At 42.5% G+C, this 22,410-nt stretch overlaps 1 protein-coding gene across 1 annotated transcript in view; it reads left to right on the forward strand.

Moving 5' to 3' along the window:
- Positions 1–11,063: 11,063 nt before the first annotated feature.
- ncam2 (neural cell adhesion molecule 2) overlaps positions 11,064–22,410 on the forward strand; it is a gene marked incomplete at its 5' end in the record, with an annotated part of 350,469 nt that continues 339,122 nt past the window's right edge. The window contains one exon of the mRNA XM_083908283.1: positions 11,064–11,115. Within this exon, the coding sequence (XP_083764409.1) occupies positions 11,064–11,115 (52 nt within the window). The remainder of the gene's footprint in view (positions 11,116–22,410) is intronic.

The following is a 22,410-nucleotide window of genomic DNA, read 5'->3' on the forward strand; positions in this document are numbered from 1 at the left end:
TATTTTCAATCAATAAAATACAATATTTGTGAATGATCAAATGGATATTTTATTTACTTTGTGAAAAGAGTTGATGTTGAAAATAGTCTTGCATAATTGATTTTGGGAATCCAGGCGATTAAATTGTGGCTTTAAATTGATGCCAAAATGACCTCATAAACTGTGTAAACAATTTAGTTTTACATCCCTCATGTGAACAAGGACACTATTCACAGACTGTGAAAGTTACTTATCGACACAGTCAGAAGGAAGTCATTGTTGCCGAATAAAAGAAATGCTTTTAATACAGTCGTGCACCCATGAGTTTCTTTCAAGTATAAAAACTAAGAATTGGCCACCATCAGACAAAAAAAAGGGGAACACCACTGTTTGAAACTGCTAATCGAACATTTTATTAACAAAGGGACTATATTTCAGAGCGATAAGGATCCTCCCCGATCCCCCTCCGTCGACTCTTCCTTTGATCGCCTGACGTTGAGCAGGATTAAGTTTTATCTTTTGTGCTGCAAGTGAAGTATATTTCAAATTGCTTTCCGCCGTGCGACCTGACAGGTTTCACCCCGGCACAAACCCTTTTTAATTTAACAACTGCGATACAGTTGTTGATCTGCGGCGCCTCGAATCAATGGGCTGAGATTAAACATGATGTCGAATGGACGTTTGATGGGTTTAAGTGTTGCTTTACACTTAAGCTGCAAATCGTCTTCCCTCTGCTGACACACACAGAGCTGTCTAATAATGCAGTAATGACAGGCTCTTCTTCAGAAGGAAACCTTCATCCTTGACATCTGTCTGGTTCTTTTCCAGAGAATAATAACCACTTGCACTCAAATGAATTATATGTGCATGGGTGGAATTCTCTTAATTCATGATTTCTGGTCAATAGACATGTTTTTTTCTAATAAACATCATATATATATATATATATATATATATATATATATATACACATGTGTATATATATATATATGTATATATACACGTATATATGTGTACATATATGTATATATGTGTGTATGTATGTCTCCTATGTTTTATGTGCCTGTTTTATTTATTGTATTAAGTACTTTGTACCAGCTATCGCTGACTAAAGCGCTCTACAAAAAAAGTTGAGTTGAGTATATATTTATATATGTGTATATATGTATGTGTGTGTATATATGTATGTGTGTGTATATATGTATGTGTGTGTATATATGTATGTGTGTGTATATACATATGTGTGTGTATATATGTATATGTGTATATATATGTATGTGTATATACACACATATATACACATAAATATGTATATATATACATATACACATGCATATAAATGTGTGTATATATGTATTTATGTGTGTATATGTGTATATATATATATGTATATATATGTATGTGCATATGTATATATACGTGTATGTAGGTGTATATTTGTATATTTGTATCTATATATATATACACATAGGTATATATATACATATACACATACATATAAATGTGTGTGTATATGTGTATATATGTGTGTGTATATATGTATTTATGTGTGTATATATGTGTGTATATATATATATATATATATATATATATATATAAATATGTGTATTTGTGTATATATATGTGTATAAAAAGGGAGAAAAGAAGCGGGCCAAGCATATAACCCTGTGGTGCTCCAGTGATGAATGTGGTGGAGGTTTGGTTCCTCGTGCACCGACTGAGGCCTGAGACGTAAATATCAAAGTTACGAGTAAGACATTCCAGCATGCTTTAATAATGGGAAAGACAAAGAGACACAATTATGTAGTTTAATGTGTTAAAAAACGCAGTGAAAACACATTTCCAAAGAGCAACATTTCTAAACAAAGCCCCCACACGGCGTCGCTCAGTTAATGTTTCAGTTCAGGCTCCGTAGAGCAGCATGCTGAGGTTGGCAGTCGGAGCGTGTGCCGTGAAGGGGACGACCATCTGGAAGTCGCTTTCAGGCTGACGGCCATTTAATTTATCTCCGTCTACATCACGTCGGTCCGTTTAGTGTAAACCACACAACTGTGAGCTTGTGTAATTTTTCTGAATCAACAGCGTTTCAGCCGCTCTGCTCTGCTCTGTGTCAGTTGCTGGTGTTCTCGCACCACATTAATCATAATAATTTTACTTTTGTCGCGTGGAATGTGAAGTATGTTATTTGTTAGAGGACTTGCTGAGGCAAGCAACTTTTTTTTTTTTTTATTATATGTAGTTTTAGTTTCTTGAAATAATACATCATGTTTTGGTCATAACAAAAACAACTTTACGACCAAAGCTGTACATCATCAGTGAAACATCATGCTGGCGTCCAACACTCACTTCTGGAGGCATATGGAACAATACAATCTTTTCTTTGGAGACATCCCTTCATATGAGGAAAACAGTAATATATATATATATATATATATATACACTGTATATGACAGAAACATAGGCTGCTTCGTTTCCCTGTCCATTCATTCATCTGTCAAATCCCAGAAGGTAACATGATATGAGATTTTCATTTCATCTCGCGCTGTTGCCGTTGATATTGGGTGAAGAGCACATCAAACAAGGCAGCTTATCTCTAACGCTATTGTTGTTTTTGTTGTTGTTGTTGTTGTTGTTGTTGTTGTTTTTTACACTAATTGATTTCCACGTGTCATCGCTCGGTCCACAAGTATAAAAATGCAGGAGATTCACATCTTTAAAGGAGTCATATTATACCCTATTTATCCAAGTTAAACTATTTCCCTGGTTTCCTAATGAACACGTCTGTGTCCGTAAGGATGAAGCACCACAGCAGTTCAATCACCGCTAAGAACGCTCTGTTTAGTAGTATCTCTTTAGGTCCACCTTAAAGGTCCACCTCAAAAAAAGTAAAACGAAACTTAAGGGACATAAAATTACATCAGCCACAGAGGCTACGGGGAGCTAACAGCAGTTAGCATTTGGAAAAGTGATCATTGCCATCATATATTATAATAATAATAATAATAATAATAATGCATTATATTTATAACATGTATCCACAGGACAGATAAATCCTCTGAGGCTGGAAGTGTGTGTAGTCTGTGTAGAACTCTGCGCTGCACTGTGGAGCCAATAATAGAACTTTTCCCGGACTTTGCGGACTTCCGGTTTTCGGATACCGTTGCCCGACAAATTCCAGGAATTCAGCGCATTGTGACGTCCCAATGAAGCGCGGAAGTCAACGTCGCGCGTTTCATCTCCTGTACTTAGACTGAGGAGGACCACAAAAACATGAGTGAGTCATCTTTTTTTCACACTTTGCCGACTGATGGGACCTCCAGAGTCCCAAATATAAGGATTTAAATGATTAAAACATTGATTTTGCATAATATGTCCGCTTTAGTTCAATGTCGGTGGAAAGTGTAGGCGTTTGTGGTCGTCCTCCTAGAAGTTTGACACTCTTGAGTCTTCTATACACAAGCAGCAGCCATGTAAGGCGTCGCGGCTCTCAAACCACGGGTCGGCAGCATATTTCCCAGGAATATTTCCGTGCTAACCTTTCCACATATTGGGAATCAATTGACCTGAGAGACCAGAAGTCCTTTGCAATTTGCGAATGACGAGAATTAATCTCTTGCAGCTCCTCTACTCTCTTTATAGTCTTGGTGGAAATCAGACACAGGATTTCAGGGACTGGTCTAAGAAGCAGTTGCTTGTATAGTATATGTTCCTACATCATATTTCAATGCTGAAACGTAACGGAGATAACAATTAGATCAAAAGTCATACAATAAATGTGATAAAACAACTTCATTAACTTCTGTTATATTCTATTTGCTGTTTTAAAGCCTCGCACATGCGTTTTTGAGCATTAGCTGAAGATGATCTCACAAATAAAAACAATAACACTCAAATAACAGAAGACAACTGCAGCCACTGTGTCTGAAAGAAAGAAACTTCAACAGTTTAGTCAAAAATTAAAGTTATTCTAAAATGTATTTCCAACCTTATTGACCCGTGTCGCAAACTCAGCTCTGAAATAAGCAGTGACATAAAAGCATGTTTGTTTCCTTTCTGTTTGGAAGCAGAAGAGAGAGAGGAAATAAAAGAAATACCGACTTTACATTCAGAACAAAACCTTGAGGAGAGACTGTAATGTACAGACGGTATTATTATTATTATTATTATCGCTCATGTAGAAAACATTTATGGACATAGAAAAGCTTGAGACCTTCACTGCGGTGAAGCTGAATGTTTTGTGTGTGTTTTACTTTAAAGAAAGAAAGAAGAATCCGTGCAGCTCTTGATGTTACAGAGGTGTTGTAGTTGTAGCTCAGAATTCAAAGCTTTCAAATGGGAACTCACAGGTGATTATGAACGCAGAATTCATCACTTTTTTGGAACGGGGCTAATGCGTCGGCTTTATTTACGACTTCAACAATGACCGATCTGTGTGCGTGCGGCTCCGGCTCCGGCGCCGAGACCCCCCTCTTCAATACAGCCATTTAACTCGGTCGCCATGGCAGCGGGGTTCCCTCGGCCCGAAAGCGGCGATGACGGAGCGATCGCCCGATGACTCCTGACTTCAAGACAGGACACAAGTTCTCCCACTTGGTGCAAAACACTTCATTTTTCTCCCCCCCCCCACCCCCCCCCCCACCACCACCACCAGCACAAAGGAAAGCTGTATTACGCAACGCTTTGTAAGAGTGAAGTGATGGATCCAACCCAGTGACACATCTGCTGTGAAATGGACTCTCCCTGGAGCCGGACAGACGTTGCTATATTATTACACTTTATGTTAAAGCGAGTGGAAAATGCGGCCCCTTTTTTTTTTTTTAAAGTGCTGTAATGATGCAAATTACAGGCCGATATTATGTTTAGACTTATGAAGTGAAAGTGTGACAAGTGGATGCGCTGCCGTGTCGACGGAGTAACTATAACATCACCGTCACTGTGAATGTGATTGCATTGTTCTCCTCTCTCCTGTACGTCTCAATTCAAACGTAAAGTTTCATGACCCCCTTTTTATGCTGCTTTTCCCTTTTATTAAATGAATCCTGCATAGCTGAGTATTTAACACCGAGGCTTCTTTTTTGTATGCTTTTCAAAGTCTTTTCGACATCTTTAGCAGACCTTTACAAAACACTTACTTTCATAGTGAATACACTATTCTCAGGGTTGCTTTATTCAACAGAGTGTTTCAGTGTTCAAATGTTCTGTTTTCTTTGTTTTTTACTCAGTCTATTTGTTTCTATTTTTTTTTTTTGCTGCATTGCTTGCAAGCTCCTGGACGAGTTTTGATATACTGTACGTTGTGTGAGGGCCACATGGTGGGGTGTAGTTTTTAACAGCTGTTGTCTTTGCAGGGGTTCACGACCCGGTCAAAACAAGGGCCTCCTTGCGTGGAGTTTGCATGTTCTCCGGGGTTTTCGGGCCCTGTGTCAGCTGAGATTGGCACTTCATAACCCCTGCAACCCTCCTGTGCAGGATAAAGTGGTAGAAGATGGATGGATGTGCGTTGAGTGAGGGCCACGCGGTCGGTGTAGTGCTTAGCAACTCTTACCTTCGCAGAAAGAAGACCTGGGTTTGCGACCCAGTCGGAAAACAAAGGCCTTCTTGCGTGGAGTTTGCTGGTTTTCAGGCTCTGTGTCAGCTGAGATTGGCACTTCATATCCCCTGCAACTCTCCTGTGTGGAGGATAAAGTGGTAGAAGATGGATGGATGTCCGTGAGGTGAGGGCCACACATTCGGTGTAGTGCTTAGCAACTCTTACCTTTGCAGCAAGAAGACCTGGGTTCGCGACCCAGTCAGAACAAGGGCCTTCCTGTGTTGAGTGTGTTGGTTTTCTCCAGGTTTTCCGGCTTCCTCCCACAGTCCAAAAAACATATTTATACATTAACTGTAGTTGTCAGTGAGAGAGTGGATGGTTTGTTTGTCTCTATATCCCCTGCAACCCTCCTGTGGAGGATAAAGTGGTAGGAGATGGATGGATGTGCGTTGAGTGAGGGCCACACGGTCGGTGTATTGCAGGGGTTCTCAAAGTTTTAATACCTGAGGGCCAATTTAGGAACCCAACATTGGACTGAGGGAAAAAAAAACGAAAAAAAAAACTGAAAGAAATCCCATTTGTAATAACTATGTCGTCCAAAATTGTAAAAAAAAAAAAAGATTTAATTTTTGGTCCAAAATTTGACAAAAACATTGTACTGTACTGTGTCGTCCCAAATTTGAAAAAAAAATTCCCAAAAAATTTCAGTCCAAAATTTGACAAAAACGTCATACTATGTCATTCAAAATTTTACAATTTTTGGGGAAAAAAGTTTTTGGTCCAACATTTGACAAAAACGTCATACTATACTATGTCGTCCCAAATTGGACCATTTTTTTCAAAAAAAATTTGGGTCCAAAATTTGACAAAAACGTCAGACTATACTATATCGTCCAAAATGTGGAAAAAAAATTGGGAAAAAATTTCAACGCCAAAATTGGACAAAAACGTCATACTATACTATGTCGTTCAAAATTTTACAATTTTTGGGGAAAAAAGTTTTTGCTCCTAAATTTGACAATTTTTTTCAAAAAAAATTTCGGTCCAAAATTTGACAAAAACGTCATACTACGTCATTCAAAATTTTACAATTTTTGGGGAAAAAAGTTTTTGGTCCAAAATTTGACAAGAAAACGTTGTACTATACTATGTCGTCCCAAATTTGACAATTATTTTCAAAAAAAATTTGGTCCAAAATTTGACAAAAACGTCATACTATACTGTGTCACTATGTCATCCAAAATTTGATGACATAGTAAATACAGTTGTACAGTTTACACTTATTGGTCTGTATCCAGTAATGTCCAATAAACATTTAACAAGCTAAGTAGCTCCTGGATTAAAACTATCAACTGTAATTCATTGCGGGCCGCAGGAAATGTTTCTGCGGGCCACCATTGGCTCACGAGCCGCACTTTGAGAACCAATGGTGTAGTGTTTAGCAACTCTTGCCTTTACCGCAAGAATACCTGGTTTCGTGATCCGGTCGGAACGAGAACTTGGAGTTGCTTGGAAGTTTGCATGTTCTCCGGGTTTTCTTCCTCCCACAGTCCAAAAACACGCAATGTGGAGATTAGCTAAATGTGGACGCTCTAAATTGACCATAGCTGTGAGTGTGAGAGTGGTTGGTTTTGTCTCTAAGTGGGCTAACATCAGCGTTGACATATTATTTCCAGTAAACTTGAAGGACTGGGAAACTCCAGAGCGTGCAGAGAAGGATTTTGTGAATATTGCACTACTTTTCTTTCTCTATTTTTTGCGTCATTGGGCATGAGTCGAGGTGAGTCGTGCTTTTTAAAACGGCTGCATTAATGCCACGTGGGCGTCAGTCATTATATATATAAAAAAGAACTGAACCCATTTTCTTCCCTTACGATCACACCTTTCAATAATTCAGAAACCACCAGGATAAAAGAGCCATTGTCTGAATTGAATAAGCAATTACATAAGTAATTGTACCAATTAGAGATTAATTCATTACAATCCACATTTGCTTAAATTGGATGGAAATGTGCAGCATTGTCCGGGTCACGAGGAGAGAGAAAAAAGAAAAAAAAAGAAGTGTGTTCTCCTGCCAGGCCTCAGTAGGAAATGATTGTTGCTCTCCATTTTCACACCATCTCGGTTTCCGCTTTGAGGGTTTGACACAAATTGCTCCGTAACAAAATCCTGAGAGTCAACAACTCAACTCTAGATGGCTGTTAGGCAGGTTTGGGCTTTTTCCTTATCTGGCCACGGTTACCTTCATTGCATCAGCCTGTCAGGCAACCAGGGGGGAATTACAGCCGCGGACAGCCCTTTTGACACTTGTCCGTTAGGAGCACAGCGATATGGGTCAAAGCGCACACACACACCAGAAATTGAGTCATTGTTGTCCTGGAAATGGGATCCGTCGAGGGTCAGCGTGGATTGAAATCAATCCAACAATTAAATGCGGTGTTAAAAGTGTTGGCGCCGGTGATGAGATTTTGGCAAAATCTCTTTTACTTTTTGTGTTATTCATGTCGCACTGTGTCAACATAAACATCCCGACTGAGATAACGGTAGTTTTCTATATGCAGATATATTTATTTTTCCTGCTCCCAACAACAAAAACGTTTGTTTTGATAATAATCTCTGCCTTCCTTCACACATCCACTTATGCTTCCTCGCATTACGACCGTCATTTATTTGTTTTGAGTATGTTTTTTAAGTCGATACGCTGCGATCGATCATGAGTGTTGCTGTAACCGAGACTATAGCACCTGATAAGAGTCGCACTGCAACGAAGCAAACGCAATACACGTACATAAAGTCCACAAATAAACATCTCTTGCATGTATGGTAAATATTACATAATAATACAGTGGGATAAAATGAGTCTAAGACAAAAATCTCAATTATATTCTGTTTTGTTTCTTAATTTCCGAGCATCGATGGATGACTTTACTACTTTCTTGCTCCTGTGTAACCTAGTTTATGTGTAATTAAAGGTGCATTATGTAATAAATCTAAATCAACTGGCCATAAAATCCTCCTAATATGTCACAGAGTCTCAGGAATAATGTTCATATAACAAACTGAACTTACCAAAAACAACATTACAGCCAAAATATTTGCATTAAAACATTTTTTTTGCAGACTGCAAATCATGTTTACGTTTTGAAATCCTGTTTTGGCATGTGGCGCCACCTACCTCTGTATTTTGAATTTGAATGTAGTAACTGTTTATGGCCACATTCTTACATATGGCACCTTTAACTAGCCTCTGCATATCACTATTTACTACAAATCTGCCTAGAATCTCTTTACTTGCGGATTGAAGCTAATGTGGAAGTACCTGAAATGACCATAAGGGGACATGAAAATGTGAGTCTATAGGATCCTGACCATACCTTCAACTTGATTTATAGACATTATAAACATTCTCCTGTGGAGGAAATGGTCTCAAATGACTGCTAATATGGAACTTCTACTTTTTTATAATCAAACTTTGACCAAACAGTGTGGTTTTAAATGCTCGTGACCCCGCCTATGTCAGCTGAGATTGGCAGATAAAGGGGTAAACAATGGCTGGATGGATGGAATTGTTCCGATTCCACTTAAAAAAATAAAGAAAAATATGTGATGAAATACAAACACAAGAGAAAACATTGATAAACAATGTGAGTCCAGTGTGTCATAGTATGTCAGGATATTATTGTGGCCTTCGAAATCCATAACCTCCGTCTCTTCCACTCTTTTTTTTTTCCATTGTTGCTTTATGGATGTGTTGTGTGTTGGCAGAAGCCTTTTGTTCCCTCATTCATTGTACGTCACAAAATAAGGGCCTTGCGCGGTATAGTGAGTACGCGGCTTATTATATGATGGAAACTGCCCCGCACTCACGAGACAAAGTCTTCTAAGAATGACGTAAGTGACGACGAGTTTCCCCCAGCGTGGGCGGGTAAAACGGCGGCCTTCACGCGCCGAGAAAGATGTAATTCTTTGGTGTGTGTGTAGTGAACTTCCTCTTCAAAAGTGGAACTTTTGGTCCTTTTCCACCAAGAATCAGTTAATTGACCTCGCCGTCGGTTTGTTTATCTGTCCGTCTGTGAGCAAGATGACTCGAAAAGTTCGGAAAGGTTCAGGAAATGTCCAAAATGGGACCCGAAACAAGTGATTCCATTTTGGGCCTGATCCGTAGACGCTATCGCTATTTTTATCGCTATTTTGTGGAGGTCTGCGCTCTCGGAGTGCTTTCTAGTTCAAACTATTTTGTTCAGTACTTCCTCAGTCTGACACAGTCACTGGACTAAATACACCAAACTCCTCTGTTAAATATTGAGATTTTACACATTTCCTTTCCGTGGCCACCACAGGAGAACCTTTAAGGGGAACCCCAGAACGTTCTGGGAACCACAGTTTGGATCCATGACGCACAGGCAGCCTTTACAAATGCAATACAAATAAAAGGCTCATCTTAATTTTAATGTGTAAACACATTTTCACTTCCTAAATGTGACACATTGGAGCAGAGGCGCAGTTTGTGAACAGGCAAGGCAGGCGACTGCTTGGGGCCCCGAGCTGATAGGGGGCCCCTCCGACACTCGGAGCCTGAGGGCTGTTTTTACTGAAATGTGCAGTGACCAGCCGTCTCCCCGTCCCCCTTAAACAACAATGGGGGCGATTTGCAATGACATCAGTAGTAAACCTCCCTAAAGGGGCCCCACCTCACTTTAACCTGTGTGAAGTTATCGTTCTGCAAGTTGGAAAATTAAGAGGATTATTTACAGTGTAATGCATATCTTTACTCAGTTTATGTTTTTTTCAGTTATTTACAGTATTTCATTGTTCTATATATTTATATTGTTTTATAATGTGGGTTCTTTACAGTGAATGTATTTTTTTTACTAAGTTTATATAGTTTTTTAAATCTATTTATTGTTCTTTACATTTATATTTTCACATACTTTTTAATTACAAGATTTTTCCATGTTATTTCATTCATTTTGGAAAAAAAAAATGGTTTGAATCATACGTTTTTCGTTGGTGTCAGATTATTTATAACATAACGGTGATGAACACTGGTTGGAAGGAAAGGGCCCCCTGGGAATTTTTGCTTAGGGCCCCTACAGACTCTAGAACCGCCTCTGCATTGGACCTATAAAGAAGACATAAACATGGAAAGTTTGTCCAACAGCTGAACAAGAAAAACGCAATTGGGGGGAAAAAAAATCTTAATAACGCAGCGAATATGAACTTGTTTGGATTGATTTGCCTTTTGTTTTGCCTTCTAGTGGCGACGATGGAGGAAGAAGTGATGCTGAGAGAGAGAGAGGAGGAGGAGGAGGAGGAGGAGGAGGAGAGGGGCAGAGACTCAGCGCAGAGCAGCCACTGTGGACGAGCAAGCGGAGCGGGGGCGCGCGTAAAGGAAGGGAAGGGGAAGGAGCCGAGGCAGTGAGAGCAGCAGTCGCCAGCGGAGCCCGACACGGCGGATGAACGGAGCCGAGCGGAGAGTGTAGTCCTCGTCCTTTTACCACGGCAGTAGCTGACAGCAGCGTCCGGCAGCTCCCGGAGCAGCGTTTGCCCGACAATGATGCTCAAACTCGTCCATCTCCTCGGGATGCTCGTCTGCGGCGGCCAAGGTAAGGATGCGAGTTGGTTGGTTTTTTTTTGTTTTTTTTTTTACTCCCCAAAGCCGCTGCGCTTGGTGACTTTTGTGGACAAGTTGATTTTTTTTTTTTTTTTTTTTTTTTTTTTTCATCACGGTCTGCAGCAGAGAGAGAGAGGCTGAGTCAAAGTGGGAGTGAGAGAGAGAGAGAGGCTGGATTGTTTAACTGGACGTTGTTTTGTAATTGAAGCACGTCCTGCAGGGACCACAATGCTTTCTTTACTAAAAAAAAAGAAAAAAAAGGGGATTATGGTGAGATCCGTGCTCTCAGTGTGTGTGTGTGAGCTGCTGCTATCTGGACATTTAGGTGTTATCTCCACTTTTTATGATGCATTTTTTTTTATTATTATTATTATCTATCATCTTTGGGAACAGCCTTCTAGACGCTGCGTTGTGCATCATTATTTTTGCCGCTTGGATCTCCATCCTAAATAAATAAATATATAGACATGCTGTGCCCCCAACTTACACGGGCGTGTTTTTCAGCTGCACGATCCCGATCGTGCCTGCTTATATTCCACCACCTGTCTCGTTTGCAGCCTCTCTGTGTGGAGACAGAGAGAGAGAGAGAGAGAGAGAGAGAAGGAGGGAGGGAGGCAAATCTTGTAGATGGGAGATTTGCACAGTGACGCGCCTTCCACGAGGGCGTGCATGGCATGGAGAGATCAGGCTCCTCGGGGGAGGTGGTGGTGGTGCGGGTGGTGGATGATTACGGAAAGTTTGGAAACATGGATTCAACATGCGTGACACTTAATTATGTGTGGGGGTTTTTTTTTTCCCCACGTGCGCGGCGCACCTGATTCGCTGTGGTTGTCTTGTGCGCGCGCCCGCCCGCCCGTGTGTGTGTGTGTTTGGGGGTACGCGCGACGAGTACCATGTCATTATGACTGACCACCACTGCTAATAAAAAAAAAAAAAAAAACACTGATTGTGTGAATGCGTTTGTGCGTAACGTGCGCGCGGCGGATCGAGCCGTGCGTAAAATGCTCCAAGGAGTCTTCACAGAACCAAGATATGTTTTTATCGCAGCTGATGCGTCTTTACTCCAAATGTCTGAAACAAGTTATTTAGTTAATTTACATGCAGTACACACAACATCAAATATCAAGGCTGAAAGCAGAGAGTCACAGTGTGGATTCTTCTTCCTGCAGTGTTGATTCACTGGGTTCCAGGCGCACAACGGCAGGTGGGGGTAGAGCGCTGCTAAGTGCTACCCAGAGTTTTGCAGCCTCTCTCCCTCTCACTGGTCGTTAAAACCATGTTGCATCTCATTCACTCACTCACTCACTCACTCACACTGCTGCTGCTGCTGTGGAGTCCTTCACTCTAGTGGGTCTCCAGGGGGTGGTGAGCTCCTTGAGGAGCGTTTCAAAGGCTCCCATATGGGCATAAACGGAGAGGCTTTAGATCCGTTTTACTGTAAGTTCAGTACTGTGCTGGCACGTGACCTCAGTCTGAGGAGGTGCAAAAAAAAATGGTTGCCCTGGCTTTTTAACAACAGCTCCACGCGTCATCGCTAATGTGTTGTTTTAATGCTTCCAAGACGGAGACGAGGACGTGCATCAGCAGCTGTCTTGTCATAATGATGAGATATTCAGTGACGGAACGGTGTCGAAGGGGTTAAATCGGTGTCGAGCAGTACTATCAGACCTGACTTGAGGGGGTGTTTGTGTGAATACAGCAGCAGTGCAGGGACACGGCAGGTGTAAGTGAATCAGTTTGAAGGATTTCTTTGTTATTTGCAGCAATAACAAACATTTAAGGAGCTGAACAATCTGAAAACTTGTTTTAATACTTAATACTACTTTTTATACTAGTCGTCCTGTCAAATTGCCGAACAACAACGTTTTTGAGCAGTAATTCAGTTTTTTAGGCACGTTTTCATTCATACTTTAACCTGCAGCGTGGCGATGTCACCGGGTGACATGACGTGGAAGCACTGAGGGAGTCATGTGGAGCTAAGTGACTTAACGGACATTTGTTTATATTTAAATTAAGGCTCCGTTTGGTATGTGTTGCTGTTTTTGTGCCAGAAAATATGGAGTATTTTCCCAAATGACATCATAAAAAATATCAGCTGCTACTACAGTTCTTTCCTACGTGTTCTGTATGTATTATTCTTTTGTTTTTGGCCTTAGTCAATAGGCTCATATATATAGTTTGATTCTAATGATAATTTTAAGTATGATAACCTCTCGGCAGTTCCACATTCCACATCCACGATAGATTCATGGCGCCTGGGAATTGTGTTTCAATTCATTATGAGACTGAATCCCGCTGGTGTAAAACAAAGGGGAAATACGCCGCTGTTCACATTGGCCTAAACTGGAATAGTCATTTCCCTTTGTTGCAGTCGCGTTACATCATCCAAATTTCAACTCATTTCCATTCCTATCAAGTTTTCACGATGGCTCGGTCCACGCAAAGTGACCCAGGAGATAATGCAAGGAAACTGTAATGTGAATAACGAGGCTCATTCCAAGATGGAGGTTCTTTCCTTCCTATTGCTTAACGAAGAGTGTGTTTTTTTTTCTATGCTTATCCTGGTGTTGGTTCTGGGTCAGAAATGACAATAGCTTAGTTATTTATGTTGCCTGACATGAGTCAGCGAGGTGGCCCTGGCCTCGCGACACAGTAACTATCCTCCGTTTTCTACCCCCCCTCTGGCTCCTGGAGGAAAAACATTTGCTTTTGAAGTCCCCGCTCACCGTCTCTACGCTGCACTCGAGTATGCATCCTCGAAGGTTTATGTATTTGGCTTTTTACCGACGCCTGGTACAATGAATTACATGCTTGCTCGGGTTCACCCGGGACTACGCCGATGTGATGTTAAGTGGCGTAATTAAGATTTCTGTATCTCCTGGGGTGGTGGGGGGGGGGGGGGAATGTCAGTGGCTCCCGAGTTTAAAAGATTTATGCCCCTGTGCTTAAGTGTCTCTCATTGCACCCTGAGCCAGGCTTAAGCATGTGTTTTGAGGTTTGCTTACATCCTGACGCTCTTTTTTAAATGTGTAAGCGTAAACGACAGACACAGACTCGCACGTGTACACGGCTCTCAGCCTCGAACTATTTAAAGGAGTTAAATATGTATGAGGTTTTTGTGCACTTTTACTCTCGCTAATCGCGGGTTTTCCGTCACGTTTTTTCCCCCCATATTTACCATGTGTCGTTACTGTAACAATGCTGCACAGAAGTCTTAAGAGCATGCAACACCAATCACACGCTCCTATTAAAGACACGCCGATCTGTTCACAAAAGAAATGGCCTGTGTCTTGAGTCCTGCAAGGTGAAATTGATTACGTTATTTGATTAATAGACTTGGACAGAGCGCACACTTATAGAGAGCCAGTGTATATATGAAAATGGAATCGCCCCCTCGAGGCAGCAGCTATGAGAAATCAATTTAAGGAACGACTAGAGTCAGCAGGCCTGTGAGTTGTACAAAGGGCAATCTCGGTGTTATGAATATGCTATTTATTTGCCTGCGAGTTTTTTTTTTTGATTTCTCACACGTGCCCTTTAGCACTCAATCCGCCGGGTTCCAGTCACACCGCGCCCCCCCCTGGATTCGTGCAGATGTAAGGCAGAGTACGAGGGGCGGCGTTTTTTCGAAACACCTGGACGTGTGAGCGGAAAGGCCTGGCAAACATCTGTGCTGCAGGGCTTGTTGTTAGCAAGCGAAGCGTGAAATGACAGAAATACAACCTGCGCGGAGACGGATTTGTTTTGAGATATGACATCGCCAATTTTTCAAAACTCCAAACGTGCATCTGTTTCAGACTGTCGGAACTATTCAATTATTAAAGAGAAGATGTTGCTGAGGCGCCTCGGATTCAACAGTTCTACCAGTTTCTTTTGTATTAAACAACTTTATCGTCTACCCATAAACGCAGACGGATTACTGAACAGCATCGGTCAGAGGGTCTACGGCTGTCATCGCGGCATCAATCAAAGTCGCTGTTAAAATTCTTTGTGAAATCACACACACACGGAATGATCAGAAACGGCTGAGGCAGCAGAGAACCGCAAAACAACCACAAGGCATCGACACAAAGGAACTGTAATTGACTACAAGGGGACTATAGCGAGATGAAAGAAATACAAAGAGAGACACGATTACAATAAAGAGACACAAAATAATCAGAATGTGTCTTTTTTTTTACTAGTGCTGGGCGTGTTAATGCACGACACGTTTCCATGACGACTGACCTGAAAAAGATGCGAGATGACTCCCGATTGTTAAAATGAGTCGCTAAAAGTAACGCTAAACTGCGCTAAACGAGCTAACTGGCACCTGGACGCCGGTGTCACGGCACGTAAACATGGCGTCACACGTGTCTCTTATAAACTCACGTGCAAGTTAAAAGTCTGATTTTAGTCGGACTAAGACAATGATTTGGTTTTCTTAATGTCATGTTAACACCTTAGTCCGACTAAATTTGAGTGCTACTCTTAGTCGGACTAACATACCTGGATAATGAGATTCATAGCCCTATTACTTCTGCAGGTTTATGTTTAGTCAGACTAGAGTTCGGTCTTTGTTTTTCTGTGACATAGATGTCAACGGGAAACTGATTGAATACGCACTGGCTTAAAGAGCGATACAGCGCCACCTACGGAGGCGGAGTCAGACAAGTTGTCCGATTGCCTGTCGTCAGTCGGACTACAGCCTTAGCTCGATTCAAACGTAAGTAAAGGATTCAAAGTGGATCTTGGGTAAAGCTGTGCTCACTGCAACCTCTGGTGGACCACGGGGTAATTACCTCAGACAGCTCGATGTAGTGACGGCTCCAAACCAGACAGATCCAGATGTATCCAGGGTGACCTGAAGACGTAATTCAAGCAATGCAGACAAAAACGGTCCTCAGAGGTGAGACGACGTTAAACGAGCTCCAGTCGGAGAATATTGGGCATATTTTTTTTTTTAAAAACTCTTATTTGTAATGCGCGGAGCAGAAACAGCAGCATGTTCAATGATGCTCTCTGCCAACTCAGGTCTGTTTTCACTCAAATTGCCCATTATTATCATGGAAGTGACTAATGTTCTCCTCGGGGAGTCGAGCCCAAGCACAAGCCAAGAAAATGTAGATACACTAAGCAGCCGGGGATCTCTCGTAGGATGAGTTTGGCATCGCTCATTATAGTCTCTCGCTCTCTCCTCTGAATCACACAAAGGGATGAGCTGGGAACGACCGAGTTAAAGCGAACGAGGAGATTGATACAGAGGGAGAAAGAGAGGACGAGACGATGTTTAAAAAACTCATTCGCTTCAAGTGAATCTGATTGCGTCCGGTTGAATCGCGGCGTTGCCGGCGATCGAATCAAATTCCGTGGAGTTGCACTGTCCCCAAAATTAATACAGCGTAATTGAATCCTGTCGAGATGGAATCAAATCAAGCCAGGAGTGACGTGATTGGAGGAGGCAGATGCTGCACGTCGCCATGTTTCTCCTGTGGGCTTTTTTTTTTTCCGACTGTTTTATGGGTGTTTGGTGCTCGCCAAGACGGGGACCCTTTGGCTCGTGCTCTTGCGTGTCCTGCCAGTCTAAATGCCAGTCTAATGAGGCTAATGTGCAGAGCCAGGACGTCTGGGTGACGACAGAATCTGTGGGCGCACTGTGCTGACCGATGGACGGACGGATGCATTGTCTTCCTCGCTGTAGTTTTGTAGCTTATACATTCACATACATCCTTCACAGAACTCCAAAGCTCATCCTCTCGCGGGACCGTGCACTGCAGGCCCGGGAGCTTAGCGCCAGGATTGGGCACTGACAGGCGCGATTACACGAAGAACAGAGGGGGATCGGGGTTGGAGAGAGCGGCAGAAGAGCTTCAACCACCACTCTGCGTTTATTTGAGTGACCTACTTAGACCATATTAACAAGAACGGAGCCTTGGGGTTCACTTCAGAGACTGTCGATGTACATTTTTGCAAGAAATATAAGTGGCAGAAGGCGTTTTTTCCACGACATAACACGTGCATGAAGACATTAAATGGTTGCAGTTGCAGCACTTTATACTTTTCGGTAAGTGGTTTCGACCGTATCATCCAGTATTTAGAATGTGCTCATTTTCTCAGCTATATATTACAGCTATCATTCACTCGCTGTATCTTATTAGTTTACTTTAGGAAAAATTAGGAAAAGGCAATTTTTTTTGCTCAAGCAAAACTCTTCACAGTCATGTTTTTGATAAATTGTTAATAGATAAGCTGCATTAGACACATCCACACCATTTCCCCGCTAGCTGAGGCTTTAAAAAAAACAATACACAGCAATGTATTTACTAGGGCTGTCAAACATTAACGCGTCAACAGCGTTTAACGGCGTCAACAGCGTTTAACGGCGTCAACTTTAACACGCTTTAATGCACGGCACGTTTCCAGCTAACGGAGCTAACAGAGCTAACGGAGCTAACAGAGCTATCTGATAAACGGTGCCTGGACGCCGGTGTCGCGGCACGTAAACTCCATGACATGCACGGTTAGCGTGTAACTCCACTTCATTTATAGCTTCCCGCTAACACGACGTACAGTCGAGGTGAATGGAACTGCTATTCGTTGAGATATTATATGAGATTCAGTCGCACAACATTATCCTCTGCACAAATGAAAGTGCTAAGTAGAACCATATATGGTTCTTCGGCTTGTCCTCATAGGAGAACCTTTTTTGGCTCCAGGTAGAACCTTTTTATTAAGGTTCCACCAAGGACCCTTTTAAACCCTTTATTCAGGTAAGGGTTTTTTAAAGGGTTCTCTGGATCAAAATGGTTCTTACTGGAACCATTAGTGTTACCAAGAACCCTTGGAGCGCTGTTCTTTTCCTTTAATAAACAGACCGCTCCAGTTCAACTGTAGGCACAGTTAGGCTAAAGGCGCTAAAAGGAGCTAACGCAGCTAACGGAGCTAACTGGTAAACGGTGCCTGGACTCCGGTGTCGCGGTAACCTATTGCACAGCACTAGTATTTACAAAGTCTAGTATGTAAGGATTTTCAAATTTCAAATTTTGTTGTTTTGCATATGAGTGCGCCATAATGTGCAAAAACTTGTGCATCGCCCTTTAAATGAGACATATAGAAGGTTGGCTGGAGTTTATTGAAACTTATTGTAATGTGTTGTTCACGGGAAGGCAATAAACCAGTACTGCAGGTGAAGTGTTGGACGCGTACCAAGACAGTGACGGATGAAATTCTTTTCGCTCAGAAGGCGGCGAGATTGACACAGACAGATGACAGGAAGTGGGTTGGCTGCATGACAGATTAACGGACAGCTGAATGTGCCGAACGGCGAGACACACACACAGAAGTATAATGAAGAGACAGCCGCCCATTGACAGCCCGAATAATGTGTCTTTTTTTCCCCCCCAACTTATTCCCCAGGGATGTTTGCTGTGTGTGTGTGTGTGTGTGTGTGTGTGTGTGTGTGTGTCAGTCGAGTCCGCAGAGGCGGCCGTGAAACGTCTCCACAGTTCATCAGAGTGACTGTTTGAGAATGAGACTAATGCTAATGGCAGCAGTGCCAGTTAGAGCAGACGTTATAAGGAGAACGATGAAGGCTTTTGGAAACACCTGTCGTCGGGACGACACCGAAACATTACTCCTTAAAATCCTCAATGTCTTTGTGAATAAAAGATGAAAAAGACTTATTTTCTCCCTTGAAGCGGAAGCCGCCGATTCTCAGACGTAGTCTGGGTTTTACTGTTATTTATAAATGAAGTTTCAAGGTGACAGGAGTGGAACTGAATCTATGCACAGTCTTAGTTTCTGTTCACTTTATTTCTTAGTCACAAAATAGTCACTTAAGTTGTGGTACCGATGTGTAGGTTTTGTAACGTATACTATAAGGAAAAAAAGACACTTTTGATACAGTTTAAACCTCACGGTCGATGTGTTTTTGAAGCTATCACATCAATCTTTCGACGTCGGATTAAAAAATTTGCCCCGTCGTCATGGAAATGCTCGTCGTGCTCCGAGTTTCCTTTTTTATGAGCACTTCAAGGACTCTTGTCTTCACAGGCTTAAAGATCAAGAGTGAAAGAAGAGCTGACAAAGCAGCATTACAAGGTCCATTTAGCAGCAGCACTCCAGCTTTCAATCATATCATGAGCGCACACGCACCCTCTGCACATGGAGAAGAACTGCAATTTTAAACATTATCGTCTTTTTTTTTTTTTTTTTTTTGCCAACACTTCTACAACAACTCGTCTACACAGCAAGGAAGTTTTTCACTTTTTGAAGGTTCTGAGGGTTATCTTAACCACATTGATTTGCATACAGTATTTGCCTTTTCCTTTAATTGTGGACTTCATGGAGGACACTTGAAATGAGATAGTGGTGACTCACAATAGTCTCATCCGTTGTTATACACTAAAGACGGCTTTCCGTCATGGTACAGTTCAGTTTGGAATGGTAAAGCCCTGGGTCGGGCTTGCTTTTTTTGGCTGAGAACACTTTAGATATACGTAGTGTCAACAAAAGACAACAAAGGAGGAAATCCAGCAGCTCATTTTTTCTCTGCTCGGTGTGTGGCTGTCGCCCAATCAGCTGGCGTTCGTAGATCTAGCTCCACCCGTTTCATACTCTCTCTGGTAACCCAAGAGGAAGGGTACTGGGAAATGGAACGGTTGGAGCTGCTTATTATTTTGAGTTAGGCCAGTCCATCGCAGGGGCCACACATAGAGACGGACAACCATTCGCTCTGACACCGATGGTCAATTCCGATTGTCCAATTGACCTAATCCCCATATTGGATGTTTTTTTGGGTGGAGAACATGCAAACTCTATGCAGAAAGGCCCTTATTCCGACCAAGGTTAAAACCCAGGTCTTTTTGCTGCAAAGGCAAGAGTGCAAACCCCTACACCAACCCTGGTGTAGCCCTGCTAAAAGCATATTAAACATTAGGTAATGGTATTAGAGCAGTCAGTCAGTGTGGTCTGAACATAATAGAGTAGTGGGTGTGTTGTGTTGGCATCAGCTTACCTCTCTTTACTCTGCTGACCTTGCGAGTCTTGCAAATTTCCCTTTGGGCATTTCAGTATTAAATGATCCTCTCCCTCGCATTGTGTTGTGTCCATCACAGTTCTTTGTACCCGCCGCTCTGCGCCTCCCCCTCCGTGCACACGCGGTGGTCCCTCGGCTTGTCAGTCTCGCTGGTTAATTAAGCCACAATTATGATTGATGGACTCTCAAGCGAATAGCGCGCGCGCGGTCCCGTCGCCGACCCGCCGAAGGAGATCAGCTTCGCTGCCAATCACAACCTCACAAGTGCTCCTGTAAACAGCGTTTGTGAAATGATGGAGCCGTACTCGGGGGGGGTTTAACCCCTGAAATGACTTCAGGTCGTCCGCTGTGTCCTTGTGGAATAGGGCCTCTGCTTGGAAGTGACGCACACACCATCTTGAAAAAAGGGGGGATCAATCCTCTCAGATTTCTTGCCTGGTGGCCAGTATCCTTATTTATGGTGAGGCAGTGCTTGATGAGGAATAGATGAGAGAGAGCGTGAGCGATAGATGAGGTGGAGGAGGAGAAGGATGAGGAGGAGGAGGAGGAGGGACACTTGAGATGTAGTTGCAGTGCAGCAGAATGGCTCGCAGTGAGGCCAAACAGTCTCTGCTCTCTTGATTGCCTCTCCATGCCAGACAATCTTCAAAGGGAATCTCCTAATGCCATGTGGACCAGCTTATTTTTGTTTCTATCTCTTGTCATTTCACTTCCTTCTCCCCGCATTTATTCTTCTTTTCATGTGCTTGCGCTTGTTTCTCGGTACGCCCACGCTCTGGTGCGTCTGCGGGGGGGGAAAGATATCCTGTTCTGCCCTTACGTGGGAAGCTTTTCGAGCGAGCCGCCCCCCCCTGAGCCTAATTTTATTTGCTCTGGAAGTTAATGATTGATTTGCAGCGTCAATACGATTATTAACACCTATAGATTTAACGTTACACGACTGTCTTCCGCGCCAAGTAGGAACGTTTTCGGGCTCGTTTCCGTCGAAGCGTGTTATTGTCTCTCAAAGTCGTAATTATCGTCTCGCGAGGTACGCCGGAGCGAACTGTGGGCGTGTGTTTAATTACTTTGCATATCCGCGCGCAACAACTTCAGATCGCTCCTCGCGGGGGGCCTACTCCCGATGTACTCCGGGATTGCTCTCTTTTCCGCCCACCATCCGAAGAGGTTCCCAAGGACGTGCGCCTCCCTGGGAATATACAAGACACTTCTCGGTAATTAAAGAACCTGTGCTTTCTTTACTTAGATTAATGTGTGTGTGTTTGCTGACATTCTCTGGCGGCTCTCCTGGTAAAAACAAGTATGTGTCAAGTCTTTTTTTGTCTTTGAAATCAGCAGATCCTAACCCACCTCCCGCCCCGCCCGATGAGGGATCAGGATATTTTTGGATAGACTTAACTGCGCTACCTGCGAGAGCTCATATTTCTTTCCCTGGTTTTCATTAGTGGATGCTCGGGAAAGGCTGAATGGGAGCTATTTTTACCCACCTTCCTGCGTTTTTATGAAAGAATTTGTCAAGTTTATTGAGCGCTAACTGTTGTTTGCCACTAATTGGGCCACATTAATTTTTTTGGGGGAAAAAAAGGCAACTTGAAGACTGATGTTGGAGGAAGCAAACGAAGAGTGCCCGCCTGTGTAAGCCGTGCTTTCATGTGAATGTATATCCTCCGGGGCGCCGGTCTTGCGAGAGCCTTGTGATCTCACACATGCCTCTGTAGCCAGCAGGTTCTTGATGGAAAGCACAATAATGAAGTGTTGAGGGTTATTTTGCCACTTAGAAATGGGACGCCCCTTAAATGCAGATACGTCTTCAGACTGTAGGGGGCAGAATAACGCGAAAGCTGCGTCCAGTCCGTCAACTCCAAAAAAGAAGAAGAAGAAGAACACATTTGCGTCAGGATTACTTATTACGATCCGTTTGTCAGTCAAGTTATTAGGTTGTCAGTTAGTTATAAGATGATACTCATACAAATACCACAACCACGGACATATTCAGCTGACAGTTACCACACACCACGGCTTATTGAAAAGTAAACCATAGCAAACCAACGCTTGTCCGCGCCGGCCAGCTATTGAGAAAAGATCGTAAAATAAAAATAAATGTTACGCAACAATGACGTAAGTAATCTATAATATGGGCCTAAACTAAGATAATACAATGGTTTTTTTAATCATTTTTATATCTCTATTAACAAAGAAAATACTTAATTTGTAGCGCACTCTTTTCGCTGCTTTCGGCGCCATCTTTGTTACGTGAAAACAATGCATTCT

Source organism: Microchirus variegatus (assembly GCF_963457635.1).
Source record: "Microchirus variegatus genome assembly, chromosome: 22".
NCBI classification, from domain to species: Eukaryota; Metazoa; Chordata; class Actinopteri; order Pleuronectiformes; family Soleidae; genus Microchirus; species Microchirus variegatus.